Raw genomic sequence first — 18,005 nt, forward strand, 5'->3', positions numbered from 1 at the left:
AAATTTTGCTGTTTTCTCACCGCGAGTCGCGCGCATTTTTTGTATACATGAAGGGCCATCTCTTGAGGAATAAGTGAGCTTTGTTTGTTGAGGTTTTACTTTTTTGACACTAGGGTGCAGCACTATGATCAGCACGGGGCCTAGAGCGTACCCGCGTACCCACTCGCGCGCGCGGTTCGCTGAGAAGCATGGCCACGTTTTCACCGCGTGCGTTTTACGGCGGTGCTTTTAGCGAAAGCGAGGATGACTTTAGTGAGGAAGAGAATTACGTGCCTCCACCAGACAGTGATGACAGTGATTCGACAGAAGTGAGTGACGAAGACGACGACGGCGGCGGTGGAAACCAGCAGTAATAACCCTGGCCTGCACACAGGGGAATGCTTTGAGCGGTATCATACGTTGCCCAAATATCACTAAAAGAGTTGCCTGCAGAATGCAGGAGCAAAAATAAATATCCTGTGCGTTTCTCTTCCACAGCTTGTGTTTTTATTCGCGGCGCCAGAAACTGGCGAAATAGTTTCGGACCGCTAGAGCCGGAAAGTGGGTAAAGGTTTTGGACCGCAAAGGGTTAAAAACAAAAAGTTAATGGGCTGGCTTTCTTTTTACCTGACTAAACGACAACAACTTGTTTCCTTTCGCGATTGTAACTCAAAATATGTAACGGTTGATTCTGGCGTTCCCCAGGGCTCAGTCCTAGGACCTCTACTATTTCTTTTGTTCATTAATGATATTGTAGAACAAATTCCTGTTAAAGTGAAACTTTACGCAGATGACTGTGTTTTGTACTCAGAGGTTCATAGCACATGCGATCAACTTCTGTTAAATCAGGCATTTCAAAAAGTAGCCTCTTGGTGCGAGGAATGGCAGATGGTCATTAACTTTGATAAAACTGTTTTTATGCGAATTACACACAAGAAAAGTCCTTTGCATTTCAGATACAATGCTAACAACACTTTTTTGTCTGAAGTCACTAATTATAAGTACTTGGGGCTTTACATATCGAATGATCTCTGCTGGAACAAACACATTACACACATAACGACGAATGCAACTTACAAACTGTTTTTTCTACGTCGTTCACTGAAGCTATCCACTCCTTCTGTCCGCCTTTTAGCGTACAAATCAATTGTTTTACCAATATTAGATTACGCCGTTATTATATGGGATTCGTTTACTAAGACTAACATTAACAAATTATAAAAAGTGCAAAAACGAGCAGCGCGTTTTATTTACAATAATTTTTCAAGGACTTCTGTTACGGACCTATTAACCAGAGCTCAACTTTCACCTTTGTCATTAAGATACCTTAACTCAAGGCTTAAGTTTTTGTATCAACTGATTAACGGCCATTATCAAGTAGACATAGCTGATATTTTTTTCTTTTTCTTCTGGCTACTCTACCAGGCAGAGACATGACCTCACCATAACCCCCTTTCCCACACGCAATAATTGCTTTAAGTATTCATTCTTTCCTCGCATCATAGTCGAGTGGAATAAATTAACTAATGCAATTGTCTCAGCACCCTCATTGGCACTATTTTCATCGAAATGAGAAAGTGCACTAATCAGTTGAATCGTAGCACATACTACTGTACATGATTGTTAAATGTATTCTTGTATTTTTATTGTATGTTTTCGCCCGTTGAAGTATTTTTCCCTGTATTCATTGTATAACATGTATATACTATATGTCATTGTACTTGCAATTGTTCATAACTAACTTGATGTACCACCCTGCTAAAATCACCAAATGGTGATTGCAGTATCTGTAAATAAATAAATAAATAAATGCTGTGCGTGTCATGCCGTGGGTCGTGGTGTGATTTTAACGCGTTAGATTTTTTTTGTTTTTGCTCTTCTGTCTTCTTCATATTTTTTTTCTTTACTCATCATGCGTGTGCGCGTACTGTTCCTTATAGGGGATGTTTGCTAGCTCTGTTTCATTTAGAACTTCGCGACTTTTACGGGTGTTTCACCGTAGCATTAATAATAATGCCACGGGTTGCACCACTCGGTATGCGATCACGCGGGCCCTTCCTACCAGTTGTGAAACCGACGTCGCTGACTTCCTCCTAGAAGACGTCATACTTCACCACGTTGCTCCTCAAGAACTGCTTACCGATCGGGGTCATTACTTGCTATCCCAAGCTGTCCAAGACATATTGCACTCTTGCGCCACGAAACACCACTTCACACCTGCGTACCACTCTCAGACCAACGGGCTCACCTAGAGGCTTAATCAAACTATCACAGAAATGCTCGCCATGTACGTTTCTTCCGACCATCGAGATTGGGACGCCGCTCTGGCATTCGTAACATTTGCCTATAATACGTCCCGGGATGATACTGCAGGTTTCTTTCCATTTTTCCTGTTGTACGGACGAGAACGCACACAATCTTTTGAGACGCTCCTTGCTGCCGTTGCCAACACGACATCAGAATACGCCCTTGATGTAATCCCTAGTGCTCTCGAGGCACATGAGATTGCCCGCCTGCTTCTTAGCGGTTCGCAAGAAAAGCAACGACTCCTACGATGCCCGCCGCCGCGTTGTCCATTTCATCCCTGGAGACAGTCCTTCTCTGGGCACCGTCACGGCGAGTTGGCCTGTGCGAGAAGTTGACTTTGACGTACTCCGGTCCGTAACGTGTCGTGCACCAAGTCACCGATGTGACATACGAGATCGAACCTCTTCACATCATCACGGCAGGATCGTCTTCTGATATTGTTCAAGTCAATGGGCTAAAGCGCTATCATTCTGACCAGCTGAGCACTGGGATGGTGGCTTCGCCGCCGGTGGTGATGCCACGGGGCGCCAGAGAAGAGCAAAGTACAGAAGAAGACGACGCCTGGTTATCTCTCGTACAGACTTGGCTCCGTCTTGCGTGCCTCCCTCCGAGTGCTGCACATACGTTTTCAATATATTCTCAAACGCTGTTTCTCCCCGCCAGACGTGAGCACACTATGGAAGAAGGAAAGATGATCGCCAGGGATATGACTGAGTTTTCCTCAAGTCCTAGGGCTTGGCCTGTCGTTCTCATCTCTGGCGCCGCGTGGCAATAATATTAGGAAGGAGGAATCTTTCTACAATCTCGCATTCACTATTTTAACAACATGCAAGCAACTGCTCAAAGTCTGGTATAGTCTGTTTAATTAAACGCAATCGCTATTCTTTGGTTTAGCAACATCGCTGTTGGTTTAGCACCATGCACTGCGATATCGCATTCTTCAAGGATTCGTACGTTTCATTTGCATATGTGCCTTCCATGTTCGGGGACGGTGCACACGTCGCGGGCCCTTCACCATGTCCTGCGCGACATCTTTGCCCATGGCACCTTTTGACCATGATACAACACCACTGCGCAGCAGCGATGCGCGCTTCCAACTTCCGGGCATATAAGGAGCAGCCCGCGTTACGTTTGCGGCTTCTTTCTTCGTTCGCCGGCGGAAGAGAGTCGCTACGTAGCACGTGGACTCTTGGTTGCCTTGTGTGGTCGTGTGAGTTTGGCAGGCCACAATAAATTCGTTTCGCTCCTTGTGCTGAGTGGCCTATGTCTGTTTTGCTTTAACTACGAACGTGGCGCGGAAAGCACAATACCGACACCTGACAAGTTCTCCTATGTCTTTTCACTGTACAATTCCATTCACCCGCGTACTTTCTAGGAACATCGGCTTAGCCTCCTGACGCATTTTTATACCGGTAAGAACTGTGGCAAATGGTCCGATAAATCCCTAACTACTATACTGGAGGTCACGTGATAGTCTTCGGATTTCACAGAATATGATTACTGAGCGCCGCATAAGTGGTTTTTACAAGCGTAGGCGCAGTGATGCGACTCTGAAACCCTATGTAATTCATATAGCGTCCGATATGAAATATTAGAGCGATCTAGTAGGTGTAAGCTAATGTCGCCACATAGAAGTGCCTCATTATTTTTGGTGCATTGCTCATCTAACGCCCTTTCTAATAAACAGGTTAGGTCAGTGGATAGTGAGCGATATACCACGTCGCTAAAAGAAAGCTCAAGAAATGTCACTTCGTATTCCAGTAATGTATGTGGTTCAAAATGAAGTAAGTTGGCTTTGTGGTTCGTGGTTGGCTTTGACAAACAGCGCAAAACCGACTCCCCTTGTTTTTCTGTGTCGTGAATTATTGACTACGTCATAACCCGGAAGATTTCTCGCTTCTTGCTGTCCTTGCGCCTTTTCTTTGGAGTAGTTTTCTCGCGTCATTTCCTGCATTAATCCGAACCAACTTGCCAACCTTTCCAATGTGCTGAATATCTTTCCTGTTTAACGTAAGAATTGACAGTTGACAGCTCACGCTTTCTTTTCTGCGTTTTCCTTTGATTCCCGCAGTCCAATCGTGTTTTGTGTTTTTTTTTTATTTGGCGCAATAACTATCACACGTTGAACGAAGTATCGCACTGTAGGATTTTCAGTAATGACAAATGCAAGGACCATGCTGCAAAATTTTTACAGCGACTAGCTATGCGGCGTCATAACGCGCAAGAACCATGCGTATACGACGTGGAACGGTTATTTTGTCGAACGAAGGTCGAGATGCAGCTGTCCGATGACGCGCAAGACTCTTTGTTATACAACCGTTATATAGGGCAGGCATCTTCAGACTGCTCAGACAACCGGACGTGCTTTGTTCGAACAAATGTTCCAAAATTTACAGGCTAACATCCGCCGTCATCGAGGGCATAAAACAATGCCGCTTCTTTTTCAGAATGTGCACTCTGCCTTTATCTCAAGTGAGTGGCACTCAAACTTTGTTAAGAAAGTCCACAGCATCGGATATGTATCCAGTACGTCTTCCTAGGCGAGCATTGTATGACAACTCGGTTAAGGTATCCTTTTCCAACAAATTATAGAGGTCTGTGAAGCAGGAAGCCGACTTTTATAGACTACTGTGTCCTTAGGCCCCTGTTCAAATGGGTCATGCGCTACTATTTCATGTTGTTTTACTTGCTTGTTTCTTCCATGTGCAATTTGCAAGGCATGTACACAACGCTTCAAAAGGTAAGCGCAGTTGCCCTGAAATTTATTTAAAGTGTAAGAGTTTCCTGCCGCCATTACATGGCAAGAATTTCATTGGAGTCCTAAGGAATAGATATTTAGGGGAGCCCGAGGCCTCCCCAGATCAATTCGGTGGCTCCGCCCACAATGGGACCGGAAGTCGAAGTTCCGTCGCGATATCATGGGGCCGCCCATTTTCTCCCACTGAACCCTGCTATCCGCATGTGAGCGTACCGTTGTAAACTACCGCAGCGTACTGGCAAGTAGACAGTAAAAAAGCTTTATTTCGGTTTACAGTGAACACTACATACTGGGTAAATTGGCTAGATGTGTTTCAATACATCTGACGAGGGCCCTACTTCTCTTCGTTTGTTCAGGCGCATGTTGCAGCATGGATTTTACACAAGTGTCAAACAGAGATGATACAACATTACACAATGTTATACAATGTATGAAGTCACTACATCGAATTAAAGCATATGCCATGTTAAACGCAATAGTAATATACACAAAATAAAGTACATCTCCCCAGTAACACGTGCTTAACAATAGTTTCAGACATATAATAGCTGGCAAATAATTTTTAAACATAATGGATCATAACAAGGCAATAAAATATGGTTGTTAGTCAGAGCCGTGTTTGTGTCCTCTCGTCTTTGTCCTCTTCTAGCGCTGTTTCTTCGTTCAAAAAGCCATGTATATTAACTCCTTGAGGGTTTTCGCCGTACATGTACGGCAGAAGCTTCCTGGTACCAAAGGGTTTTTGTCGTACATGTACGGCATAGCGTTTATTTTTAAAACGCACGCTTTTTTCAAACATTTCTCTTGCTTGGCCTGTGCTGCCACACTTCGGAAATACGTGGAGTTTTTTTTTTCATGCGACGATGTCTCTCCCTTGTTGCTTTTTTTTTTATGATTCGCAAAACGGCGCGCCGCCTATCGCTTGCGCAACCGAGCGCGTCCGCGGCGCGGTTGGTTGGTTTCAAACGCGCGCCTTCTTCTATGATTTCTCTTGCTTGAAATGTGCTTCCACGCTTCGGGAATACGTGAAATTTTTAATGCGCCGATGTCTCTTTGTCTTTATTTTTTTTTGGTTGCTTTCCAACGAGGCACGGCGGCTTTCAATTGCCCATCAGATCACGCGCACGCGGTCCGGCTGGTTTCGGTTTCGTCTTGCGGGTGGTTTTTGCTTCTTGCGCCCGCAAAGCTGATGGCTGTTTGGGTTCTAATCTATCGAAGGGTTACCGCTTGTTACTTTCTCGTTTATTGCTCCCCGGGGAGCAATTACATCTGTTTCCGTGCGGCGCTAAATTACACAAACGACGCCGCCGTTATGGCGTTTCCTGTTTTGGGGTCTCGGAAAAACTAACCACGTCTTCTTGGCGATAAGACGAAGGATTACTGTAGCATTTTCACTCGTTTTGCTTTCCGGACGGGCACAAAACCATAGCGTTTTCTTCCGTGCGCTCACTGACGCAGTTCGCTTACGCTACGGAATCGCGCGCCGGTTGCTCTGCTGCCGGTGAGTGGAGCAGCGATTCTTCCGATGCGATTCCCCAAGTGCCGCATCAGAATCTGATTCATCGGATTTCACTTCGTTAGGCGAGGATTTTTTGACGAGTTCAGACTCCGATGACGATCAAGGAGCGACATCTGAAAATCGTGCGCGGCGAGCCATGCTTCAAAGACTATCACACGCTGAAAAGTTTTTAGTGTTAGAGCACGAACATCTTTAACCGGAAAAGTACTCTGGTGCGCTTATTTTTGTATGTCTGTGAGCTATGTTTAATACAATGCATAATTTTTATTTATAAAAAACCGTAAAGTTTTTGTTGGGGGGATTTTGCTTGATTTTACTACGAATAAACCATGTGTATATAACAACAAAAAGAACTTTTTGTCACTTTACGGTCACGAAAAAAAATTTTAGACAACTTTTTTCTTAACTAGAATTGTCTGAACAATTTATTTCAGCAACAAAAAAATTACACATTTTTGGATTCGATCCTCAAAGGGTTAACGTTGTACCTGTGGACCGACGTTCACAAATCGACGCCTGCGTATCTTGGACCCCACCCGCCACCGTGGTCTAGTAGATATGGCACTAGAATGCTGACCCGAAGGTCGCGGGATAGAATCCCGGCCTCGGGGGCCGCATTTTTGGTGGAGACAAAAATGCTTGAGGCCCGTGCACTTTGATTTAGCTGCACGTTTTCATTTAGGAGCCCTCCACTACGGCGTCTCTCATAATCATATCGTGGTTTTGGGACGTTAAATCCCAACAATTATTATTAATACCTTGGACCCTGATATTCAATTACCTATCCCAGCTAACCTATCACGACGGAATCCTACCTTGCTTGTCCACCTCTGGCTTGGAGAAGCATTCTTGAAGGCATAATCAGTCACTATTGCAATGTCTGATATCCCATTGTGTGAACTCTGCGATAGCAGCGAAACCATCACGCACATCCGCTGTGAGTGCACCTGCTTTCACGCCCAAACAACAGCTCTCTGAGCCGAATTAGATCAGCTGGACAATCGCTCTCTGACCGAAAGCGAAATTCTAGGGAACTGACTCACCCGGACGTCAACGCGAGCCGCTATGAGAGCGTACTGTGGTTTCTCAGAAAAACGTACTGAACGACACGTTGTGACAGTTCAGTGACTACGTTCATGTGTTGCTTTTAGGCAGTGCCATTGTCATGACTTGGCAGTGTGTAGTTACAGACTGTGTCTTTTCCCTTTAATGATTTCACAACCCCTTTCCTCTTCCCCAGTACAGGGTAGAAAATCGGAGATTTACCCTCACCTCCCTGTCTTTCCTCTGCCTTTCTCTCACCCTAGAAGTTTCACAATACCCACAAAAAGAGGTGAAGAATTAAGACGCATTTTCTGGCCAGCTACACTTGTAGTTTTAACGTCTATGAAGTCATGATCACTTAGTGCCCTTCATAATACATGTACAGATACGAAATCAAACAACCCACAACCGCACCAGGTTTTTCCTATGCTTCGTTTTTTCCCTTTAGAAGATGTTGCTCATTGTTGGTGTAACCTTTTCTCTTACTTGGCTTATCTTACTTTGCTTTGTCATGTTGGCTTTTCGTCGACAAGAGCTTTTTTGTTTATTTATTCATTGATAACACCTTCAGGTACATAGAGCGTATAGAGGGAATGGGCAAGAACACTAGTACTTGAAACGGAGAGCGAAACGGAGAGCAGCGTGTGAAGGCATAAAATGCATGAAAATCAATGTTGTAAGAAGTGTAGCAATGTCCAATAACAACAGGCAATAAAAGATGGCACGTGAACAATTTTCATCGAAATATTTCCTGCTTTTTTTTGCAACGTCATCTTTACCAGGCAAAAATATGTTCAGCATTGTGTTTTGAACTTAAAAGGCATCATATTTTCTTTCACAGGAAGCGTTAGGAGCCGCCTCAATTACGTATTTCACCCACGCAAAGAGATGTGGCCGCTAGCCATTTGCTGTTTGTTTTTTGCTCATTATTCAGGCAAACATAAATTGAACGGAAAATGCCTCATCGAGCCCACAGTGGAAGACTGCAACAGTATTCTCTTAAGCTGGAGCTACAGCACTGACACGGGAACATGCGACAAGGGCTTTGTCTGCGCGGAGTGCGCGAACAGATTCGAGACGCAAGAGCAATGCAGAATAACCTGTCCGGAGAGTAAGTACGTCCATGCGCCGTGGTATGCACTGAGATTACAAAAAAAAAAGGATTTTAGAACTACAAGAACTGAAAATATTCTTGCTTCTTTGATTGCTTTCGTTCTGAGCCTTACAACAAAATTGATTCTTCAATGGTTCTCATGGAAGCCGGAATTGAGAATCAAAACAACTAAATAACCTGTGTCCGTTTTTGCTCACTACGTTAGCGGCGCACTGTCACTAGGCGCAGTTAAAATAAGCTTGAATTGTTGCGTTTTATAACGGTGGAATATTGTTTGTGCAAGCGGCAAAATTGCAAGCTTAGCTGACTTATATGTAATACCATGCACCACATTGCGTAATATGTATGCTAACATATAACAAAAAGAAACTCTCAACAACATTGCGTGCACAAAATGTCGAGGCTTTTTCGTGGATTCACTGAACTCAGTGATTGCCAGTCGTCAGGTGGTATAATTATCCGAGCAGAAGTTCTACAATATTGAATGTCTTTTTAATATAATGATGAGGCATTGCTGTTCTTATAATGTTTTCATAAAGGAAGGTAACGTATACGTGATATCCAGAATGTTGCAGCTCATATCAGTATGACAGCGGCACTTCTTTTCCAAAACACCACTGCAACAGTCTCGTCCCACAACGTACTCCGAATGTGAAATGATGCGCACTGGGAGTGAGAAAACATCTTCCGTCGGTTATGATTAAAGCAGCTCAAATAACACGGACGAAGAAGGAGACACAACAAGCGCTTCTTCGTTCGTGTTATTTGCGCTGCTTTAACCATAATGGAGCCTTACCAACTAGCCCCACAGCATGCCTTGCTAGTCCATTACTAGCCCAACAACATGCCTTGCTTACCAACTAGCCGAATTGTCAACCTTGCTGCAATATATATATGCTGTCTCTCCGAAAGGTAATGTTTGAGCATGTTGTGTTCGGTTTTAAATGCGAAGCATTTCTTAGCGAACCTCTGGCACTTTGAGCGTTTCTATCTACGTATCTATCTATCTATCTATCTATCTAGCCGCCTACGTCTCGGTGCTCTCATGATCGCCTCCCTAACTTGGTGTAGACGAAAATTTGCATGGGAGGGTAAGAGGATTTGACGAATATGATTGCCGGGTCATGACATGAATAACTTTAAAATCCTGTCGCGTACGTCGTCAAACCCTTTCCGCTAGACACGTGTGGCACATACTCGTTTACCACGAGCCGCCGTGTACGGGTATGCGCCACAGGTGATTAACAGTTTATATCTACCCAGGAACGGCGAGAACAGACATTGGTAACTTATATGCTAGAGCGTTAAGGAAAACTAACATCGGCAGCGTTGACTCAACGAATGGAAAGAATGAAAATTAGGATCCCAGCAGGAATCGAACCCAAGCGTTCTGCGTGGCAATCAGGTATTCTACCACTGAGCAACGCCAGGTCTATAAACTGGTATGGAAAAACAGCCTACGCAGGCGTAATATCGGTGCAACGTCAATTGTGGTTGTGCTGCTGGCTATCTAATTTTACAAGAAAGCAATAAACACTACATCATACTCCTACGATGTGTACTCCTAGGATGCAGGCGTCATATCCGATTAACGTCTGTAGTTCTAGTGTTGGCTCCGTTTTTATAGCAGCCTAATAAACATTACGTTTGCATTCCTATGATTCAGCAAGCGATAATGAAGCATTGCTCGACCCCCGAGGAATACATTAACGAAAGTTACCTATGATATCCACATCACCGCACCGTAAAGTGCACTTCGTCCACAAGAACGACGCAGTGTCCTTTTCATTTCTTACGAGGCTGGGCGATGGCCTCATGCTGACCGAGGATAATGCCAGATTGATTGACAGCCACTTTGTAGACTAGGCTACGTAGGCCACATATGCCCATGTGGTCTACGAATACGACAAACACCATCCACTGATGTTTGTCTACGTAGCACTATCCAGGCCTACCAGCCTCGACGGCCTATACCTCACCAACGCGATGGGTGGCTTCAGGTTCCGACATATCATCGGCTCTGTTCGGAAACAATTTGCTGACGAAATGACCGAGGCATCCACGAATTCCAACAGCTCTACTATACGACATACTTCACTGCACATAGACCCCTCGTCACCACGATGACGACCGGATCCTATAACAAGTCATGACCAGCTGCTGGTGCTCAGTGATCACGGTGATGATGCCCTTGTTCAAGAACTGTCAAGAACTTCTTGCACACATGCACACGGGTTCGTGAAACATGCGTGCGTTGTCGGGACACGTATAAGCACTACATATCAGCTTACCACTTCTGGTGTTTGCAATACCCACGTTGCCATTGGCAGCGTTACCCAACCGTAAACAACTGGTTATATAACACATATGCGGCTCTCCAATATACATATATATGTGTGCGTATAAAATTTATACAAATCTTTAGCGTCATTTTGTAACGTGTCGCTCAGTAAAAGAAGTTACGCCACAGTCACCTACCCGCCGCATGCTTCGCATAAAATCGACTCCCACGGTACGTGGGATCTGCCGAATTTTTTGTACCTTGCGCCACAACAAAGATGATAATGTCATCAATGAAACGTTTCCCGCATTATTATTTTGCCGTTTATTCGCCTCCGTTAATTGGCAATTCGCTATTTCTGAAGCAAACCGAGTTTTCCTATTTGTTTTATAGTACGAAAGAAGGTACAAAGTGTTCACTTCTACCACATTGAAATAACTTTTTTGAACTTGTACACTCTGAGAGCACGCGATGGGGTGAAAATGGTGCAAGTGTTCACTTCTGATAACGAGGTCATTGTTTATCATATACCCACTCTTTATGAAAAGTGACTCCACCAAACAAGTTCAAATGTTCATATTTGCAGACGGGTATCCTGTAATCAATGCTCACTTTACATAAATTTAGTCTCCCAAAAAAAGCTTCAGCGGGCGCTCATCGTTAATTCGAACAGGGCCGTGAATCAACGTCGCTGCCGCACGCAGTCACTCGGTACTTATAGGAATGTTAATACAGCAGTTCAGTAGGTGGCAATTTTCAAATGAGTTGCATACTTTGTCACTATCTGGCATAAATAAGCTATCGCTTGCTTTTCAACCAGCATAATTTGCTCGTGGGATGATATTTGACGCCTTGCAGTTTTGTCCTCCTAATTGAGCATGCTCTATACCAGGGGTTGGCAACCTGCGGCCTCGGCACGATGTCAGAACCCCTCCCCTTGTCACTTCCTGTTTGAAGGCTGACGTGGCAGCTTTGACCTCAAATGTGGTTAGACAGGAACAAAGAAAGATCGCTTCCGGTTGGCATTGTCCCCCATCTTCACACTTAGTCAGAAAAAGTCTTGCGGTTATTGTCAGTTATAACTATTACTATTGTCAGTTATGACTATTATTGATTATTTCCCTATTCCATTGAATATAGATAGCGATTATTGTCAATTCGCCGAATTTGGTCTCTGCCTGCAAAGCCCTTCCCCCCATTTGTCGTGCGGCTCCCGCTGTGTTAGCTTCATGCAACTCGGCCCTCCGCCTCAAAATTTTGACGACCCCTGCTCTATACTAATAGAATAGCTATTACCAGTGGCGTAGCCGGGGGGGAGGGGGGGCGAATTGAACTACCCCTTGCCCCCCTGAAATTTTAAAATTTTGCATGTGGACATATACACGCACACATACAAGCGCACGCACAAACAACATAGAGAATATGGTTGAACCCCCCCCCCCCTTGAAAATATTTCCGGCTACGTCACTGGCTCTCATTAATATAGAAAGTCGACCCACGGTGGTTATATTGCGTCCAAGTCACCGCGCTGCTAAGCCTTAAGTTGCAGATTCGGTTAATGGCCAGGGCGACCGCTTTTTGATAGAGACGAAACGGAAAAGCGCCATTGTACATAGGTTTAGGTGCACGTTACAGCACGTTATGAATAGAACATTACACTTACTATATGCAGGTCCGGGCGGAAAAGTCAGTGTTGTTCGCCTTGAAGTTTTCATCGCGAAGATTTACAGCGACTTTTGCGAAAGGAGCAGACAAAAATGAGTTCGCGTTATTTCTTTAATATTTTGTGCTTCTGACCGTTGAAATATATATTCTATGTACAGGTGTAGACGAGTCGCATTGTCTGTAGGAAAATAATGGTTTCCATAAAACGGAATATTTGTTTACTTTTATCTCGCAGAGCCTGTACAGAAACCAAGATGGAAACTTACATATTTTTGGGACTGCAAACGTTGGCTTGTTCATATTAGCGACTGTCAAGGATTCTGGTTTGAATATGGGAAGACCCGGTTTGGAACACTAAGCCAACAGCTGTATTACAGCGGTTGTGGGCCAGATAAAAAGAAGGTATATAAATACGACTTCGGCCTCAAAAAATGTCATGGTAAGTATGGCGACGATCGCTTGAGCTACAAGATTCACTCGATAGCTCTTCCGTTCAAAAGAAAAAAAAATTCAACACTGTGACGTTGAGATCAAACTTGAGCAGGTAGCGCAAAAACGAAGAAACAAGCCATGAACAGAGACGAGACGAGCGCTCGTCTCCCGTCTTTGTTCCTCGCTTGTGTCTTCGTTTTTGCGCTACCTGCTCAAGTATGCAAACTTACAAGCTCGCCCTGGTTTCAGTTCTCGTAATATTGAGATCACCTTTGTTGCAATCAGTTTTATTGGCTGCACTGTATTAAAATTGCCTGCCAAGTAAACCATCGGCTAAAGGGAAAAGGTATTGAAGCCAAAGCTTCATGTCTCACGAGTAAAAGAATTCCTGTGTCAGGCGTAGTCGGGAATATGAGTTGTGTCAAACGTCATGTGACCACATGATGACGCATTCAATGACTCCACGTGATGAGGTACGTTGATGGCCTCTTCACATTATATAGCCCCTTCATGAAACAACCGTGCCAATCCCGGAGTTAGTGCCAAGCCGTGTGAGCAGCAAAAAGATTCAAGGGGTGGGGTGCGGAATTATGAAATCTACTGAGATCGTCAAAATAATTTAGTGCCTCGTGGGAGCATAGGGTTTCACCTGCTGTCTCCGTAGCCTCAGCTAGAGGGACTGATAATTTTTCTATGCATCCATAATAAAGACATTCTTTCATTAATGGAACAAAATGTGACAATGTAAAAATACGTTATGTGTTACGATGCAGAAATGAAAGCTACCTCGAATACTATCGCGAAACGCCTCTATATCTCATCTGCTTAGATGGCAGGGAGATTTGTGTATTCCTCTCGGGCCATAGGCGATTTCGTATAGTTCCTAAAGCCTTGAGTAAGCGAAAGTACGTATAAGGCTGCTAAATAAATGCGAGAAAATAAAAGGCTGTGGACTGATGGCGTCGCGGACTTGCACTTGACATTGAACTTTACTGAAATATGATATGATATAATGCAATACGAACCTCAACAGTTATTTGGAAACCAAGGGCTATTGTGGTCGTTCGAGTTAACATATATATATATATATATATATATATATATATATATATATATATATATATATATATATATATATATATATATATATATATATATATGCCGCATTTTCGATGGAGGCGAAAACGCTTGAGGCCCGTGTACTTAGATTTAGCTGCAGGATAATGAACCCTAGGTGATCGAAATTTTCGGAGCCCTCCCTTACGGCGTCGGTTATAATCATATCGTAGCTTTTAGACGTTAATTCCCAACAATTATTATTGTGTTAGCAAATGAAGAGAATGCTTACCTTTTTCCTCGTTTCATGAGCTTATTATTTCATACCAAATTCAAGTTACGCATGCTAAACACAAAAGAAAGAGATAGCATTCAACCTTTCAAGCCGTTGTTTCTGGAGATACACCTGCAGAAGCTACATAGGCGGACACAGATTACATAAGAAACTACATAAGCGGACACATAAGCGGCAGATTTGCCCGGCTGTGCAAAAAGCGAAATATGGCGGGGCATACCTACTCGCTGCTCCTGCACCTTCCGCTAATGCCAGCCTTCTTGGCAATAATAGTTGAAATCAGGATCTTGAGGAACACGTCCTTTTCTAGGATGCGATTTAGTCATGCAGCACAGGAAGTTCGTAATTGCGCCGATGCGAATCACCGCCGACACCTCGGCCACCATAGTCAATTTGCGGCCGGAAACCTATGTTAGAATGTACTATAACAGGGGAGTGCTCGGAACGAGCTTCAGAAAGTGAAGCACAAACAGGGTCAATCCGCTCGCAGCGCGGCGATCGGTAGTCTGCAATGTGTCGTCGTTTAAGAGTTGCGCGCGGCTCCGCCGAAGTGGTGCAGGGGTAGAATGCCCGCTTCCCACTCAAAAGGCCCGGGTTCGAATCGCAGCTGTAGATGGTGGGTTTTTATTATTAGTGTCACGCTTTATAGCTGTATTGGTTTTCATTTGTTCCTTAAAACCAGCTTCAGTTGCTACGTATTGGTTCAAAAATTAACGCAAAATGTGAAGTAAAATAGAAGAAATTTGACAGTGAGCGCAGCTATTTCCAGCGCCATCGCCCGGGATTGAAGAAAAGCTTAATGTATGGCCTCCGAGACTTTCGCGAATACAAGACTCGAAACGAGATTTCACATTTTACGTTACTTTTTGTAGCAATACGTAGCAACGGAAGCTAGTTTTAAGAAACAAAAGAAAACCAACACAGCTATAAAAAGTGACACTAAGAAGAAAAGCCCACCATCTGCTGCTGCGATTCGAAACCGGAACTTTTGAGTGGTAAGCGGGCATTCTACCCCAGCACCACTTTGGCGGAGCCGCGCGCAACTCTTACACGAGGACACATTGCAGACTGCCGATAGCAGCGCCGCAGGTGGATTGACACTGTATGTGCTTCACTTTCTGTACATTGGTGCTGCAGCCGTTCCGAGTACTCCCATGTTCTAGTACACTCTACTTATGTGGCGTGTTTTATATGCTAGTACCGCCAAAGTACAACATCCTGTGATGCTGAAAGGCGTTGCGCTATCACGTGCCGGAACAATTGGTCTTGCACCGATTTTTTTTTTTTCAGATGAATCTCGCCGCGGATCGGTTTTCGGCCGCTTAGGCGGTGAGGCGAGTGGATTTCTGATGAGGTTTGCCGCTTTCGCCTCCTTTGAGGCCAAGTGTGAATCCGCTTGCAGGGTTGGTTTGTTCCGCCCAGCTGACGATGTGCTCCGGTGGACACCTGTTCGCACATCGCGGCTGTGGGAAAAATTTCTTCAGACTGTCCGCGCTCGAACGAACAACTGCCGTAATCAATCGCGTGTGTGCTTTGCGCTCAGCTATTTACTGCCGCCGCTGCAGCACCGAAATCGCCCATCTCTCTCGCCTAAAGCCCTATTTCTCGGCGTTCATGCCCCTCCTAACTTTGTACCTTTTGGACCGCTTTCGTAAACGGGGCAAATTTCGTAAAGCGTAACTTAGGTTCTGAAATTGTGTAGACATAAAAACTGATGTTTTTTTTTTTTTTAATCTGAATATGCGAGTTGGTTTCAGCAATACTTATTATCCTGCATATCTTGGATTTTATTTTATCAATATGGTTGATAATGTATTTGTAAATATTGTCTATTGTCCTTTCTTAAGGGTATTGTTTGTATTAGAACTATATTTTTCTTCCATATTTATGTATGTGTTCAGATTCATGTTTTCCGTACAAGATTGATGATTGTAATTCCCCCTCTGTTATAATCTCCCACGTGGGATTGCAGTATAAATACATAAATAAATAGTCATAGCGCAGACTGATCTAGCTCACCTTCATCATCCGTGCATACAAATCATCGTACTCATCATCGCCGTTTGTCTCACCAGGTTTTCGGTCTCTGGCTCGCACCCCTGTGTTGTAAAATACAAGCATCGTACCGTCGTATTACACGGCATCCTGTAATATATATATATATATATATATATATATATATATATATATATATATATATATATATATATATATGTATTGTGAAAAACTTCGTACTACAATACAGGAAACAAAATATTTATTTTACTCTGACAGTTTCGGATGACAGAGGATGTAAGTGAAATGAAACGGCCATGGCCGAACCCGCTGCACAAGGGCCGCCCACCCACTTTTGGGGCCAGACGATACTTTCAAAAAAAGCAAAAAAGGGAGAAAAAATACAAAAAGAAAGAGAGAACTAACGAAGAAATATATATATATTTATACATCACTTCCATTGCCAGCGGAACGCGCACATTTGGATATTGCACGCATTGCGCGACCGTAAACGCGCTTTTCTTAGCATTAGGTTCGGAAAAAGCCTTTATTCATCTTTCTGGAGAGTAAGGGAATATGGTAAGCCATGGTAAGCAGCGGATCTTATAAAGACAACCAAAGCATAATTGCCCGTGTTTCAGCAACGTGAAAGCATTGTTGACAATAAGTTTCTTTAAAAAATAGCTTTTGTTCATGAAGCATATTTGTAGATTGACAGTTGGCGAGTTTAGTTATTTGGAGGAATTGAGCGCCTTCACTGAGAATTTTATGTTTTTATTCTATTTCGTCCAGTTGTGGACAAGCTTCCAGGTGGACCATTTCACCAGACACCCAGAGTAAAACAAGAATCCAAAAGTGAGGCTCAAGAGGCACGGCAACGAATTCGACAAATTGTAGAAAATGAAACGCTGCCACCTTCACATTCTGGGCGGCAGACTAACCCTCGTGTGCATCTTCACAAGTGAGATTCTGCTAAATAAATGGCCCTATATTTCATCGTTCCTTGCACATAACGCGGTGTTCCCACTGGCATTCCCTACTGAACAGTCTGTATAAGTAGAGCGCTGAACGCGAGACTACCGTCTCAGCGCTTGGCGTTCCAATGACAACCTTATGCGCTCAAAATAAAGTACCTCATTCCTCCGGCTACCGTTTTATTAGCAACTGCACACCGACGCTTCAGTCTACATTCGTCATTGAAATCACGGCTTTTGAAAAATATTTGCAAACCCTAAGATTTCTTGAATAAATAATATCTAAGGTAAGCACCGATTGTAAGTGTTATCGCACTTTTCACAGCTCAGCTGTTCAGCACATCGTTCCCTATTCACCCAGCACCAAAATACTATCATCCTCATAAACTGGTATGTGCCACAGAAAGTATGTAAATCCCACTACTCACAACTGGTCCATTAAAACTTGAGAAGAAAACTATCATCATGAAATGGGTATGTGACACTGTGTGGCGTATCAGAAACTATCACCATCATAAATGGAATGGGCCACACAAATTTGGTAATCCTACTGCACACAACTTCCACTAAAAAGGAAGAAGGCAAC

At 43.8% G+C, this 18,005-nt stretch overlaps 1 protein-coding gene across 4 annotated transcripts; it reads left to right on the plus strand.

The window, feature by feature from the left end:
• The first annotated feature begins 4,648 nt into the window (after positions 1-4,648).
• Positions 4,649-17,680, plus strand: LOC119402080 (uncharacterized). Of its 4 annotated transcripts, XR_007417152.1 has the most exons (5): positions 4,649-4,758; positions 5,004-5,026; positions 8,542-8,718; positions 12,903-13,106; positions 17,238-17,679. XR_007417152.1 is itself a non-coding variant. In XM_037669178.2 (4 exons), exons 1-4 carry the CDS (start codon positions 4,665-4,667, stop codon positions 17,408-17,410), a joined length of 648 nt encoding a protein of 215 aa, XP_037525106.1. In that variant the 5' UTR covers positions 4,649-4,664; the 3' UTR covers positions 17,411-17,680. The 4 variants fall into 4 exon arrangements, 2 of the variants coding, with proteins under 2 accessions (XP_037525106.1, XP_037525107.1); XM_037669178.2 differs by lacking the exon at positions 5,004-5,026 and having other exon boundaries at positions 17,238-17,680; XR_005185628.2 differs by lacking the exons at positions 4,649-4,758; positions 5,004-5,026 and adding an exon at positions 4,767-4,854 and having other exon boundaries at positions 17,238-17,678.
• The last annotated feature ends 325 nt before the right edge of the window (positions 17,681-18,005 follow it).

The sequence above is a fragment of the Rhipicephalus sanguineus genome, chromosome 8 (assembly GCF_013339695.2).
Source record: "Rhipicephalus sanguineus isolate Rsan-2018 chromosome 8, BIME_Rsan_1.4, whole genome shotgun sequence".
NCBI lineage: Eukaryota > Metazoa > Arthropoda > Arachnida > Ixodida > Ixodidae > Rhipicephalus > Rhipicephalus sanguineus.

Excerpts from the sequence above, each read along its gene's own strand:
- LOC119402080 (XM_037669178.2), top strand. The coding sequence starts at position 4,665 with ATGTTCCAAAATTTACAGGCTAACATCCGCCGTCATCGAGGGCATAAA. Across the intron at positions 8,719-12,902 it reads CAGAATAACCTGTCCGGAGA|AGCCTGTACAGAAACCAAGA; the intron begins GTAAGTACGTCC and ends TTTATCTCGCAG. Across the intron at positions 13,107-17,237 it reads CGGCCTCAAAAAATGTCATG|TTGTGGACAAGCTTCCAGGT; the intron begins GTAAGTATGGCG and ends TATTTCGTCCAG.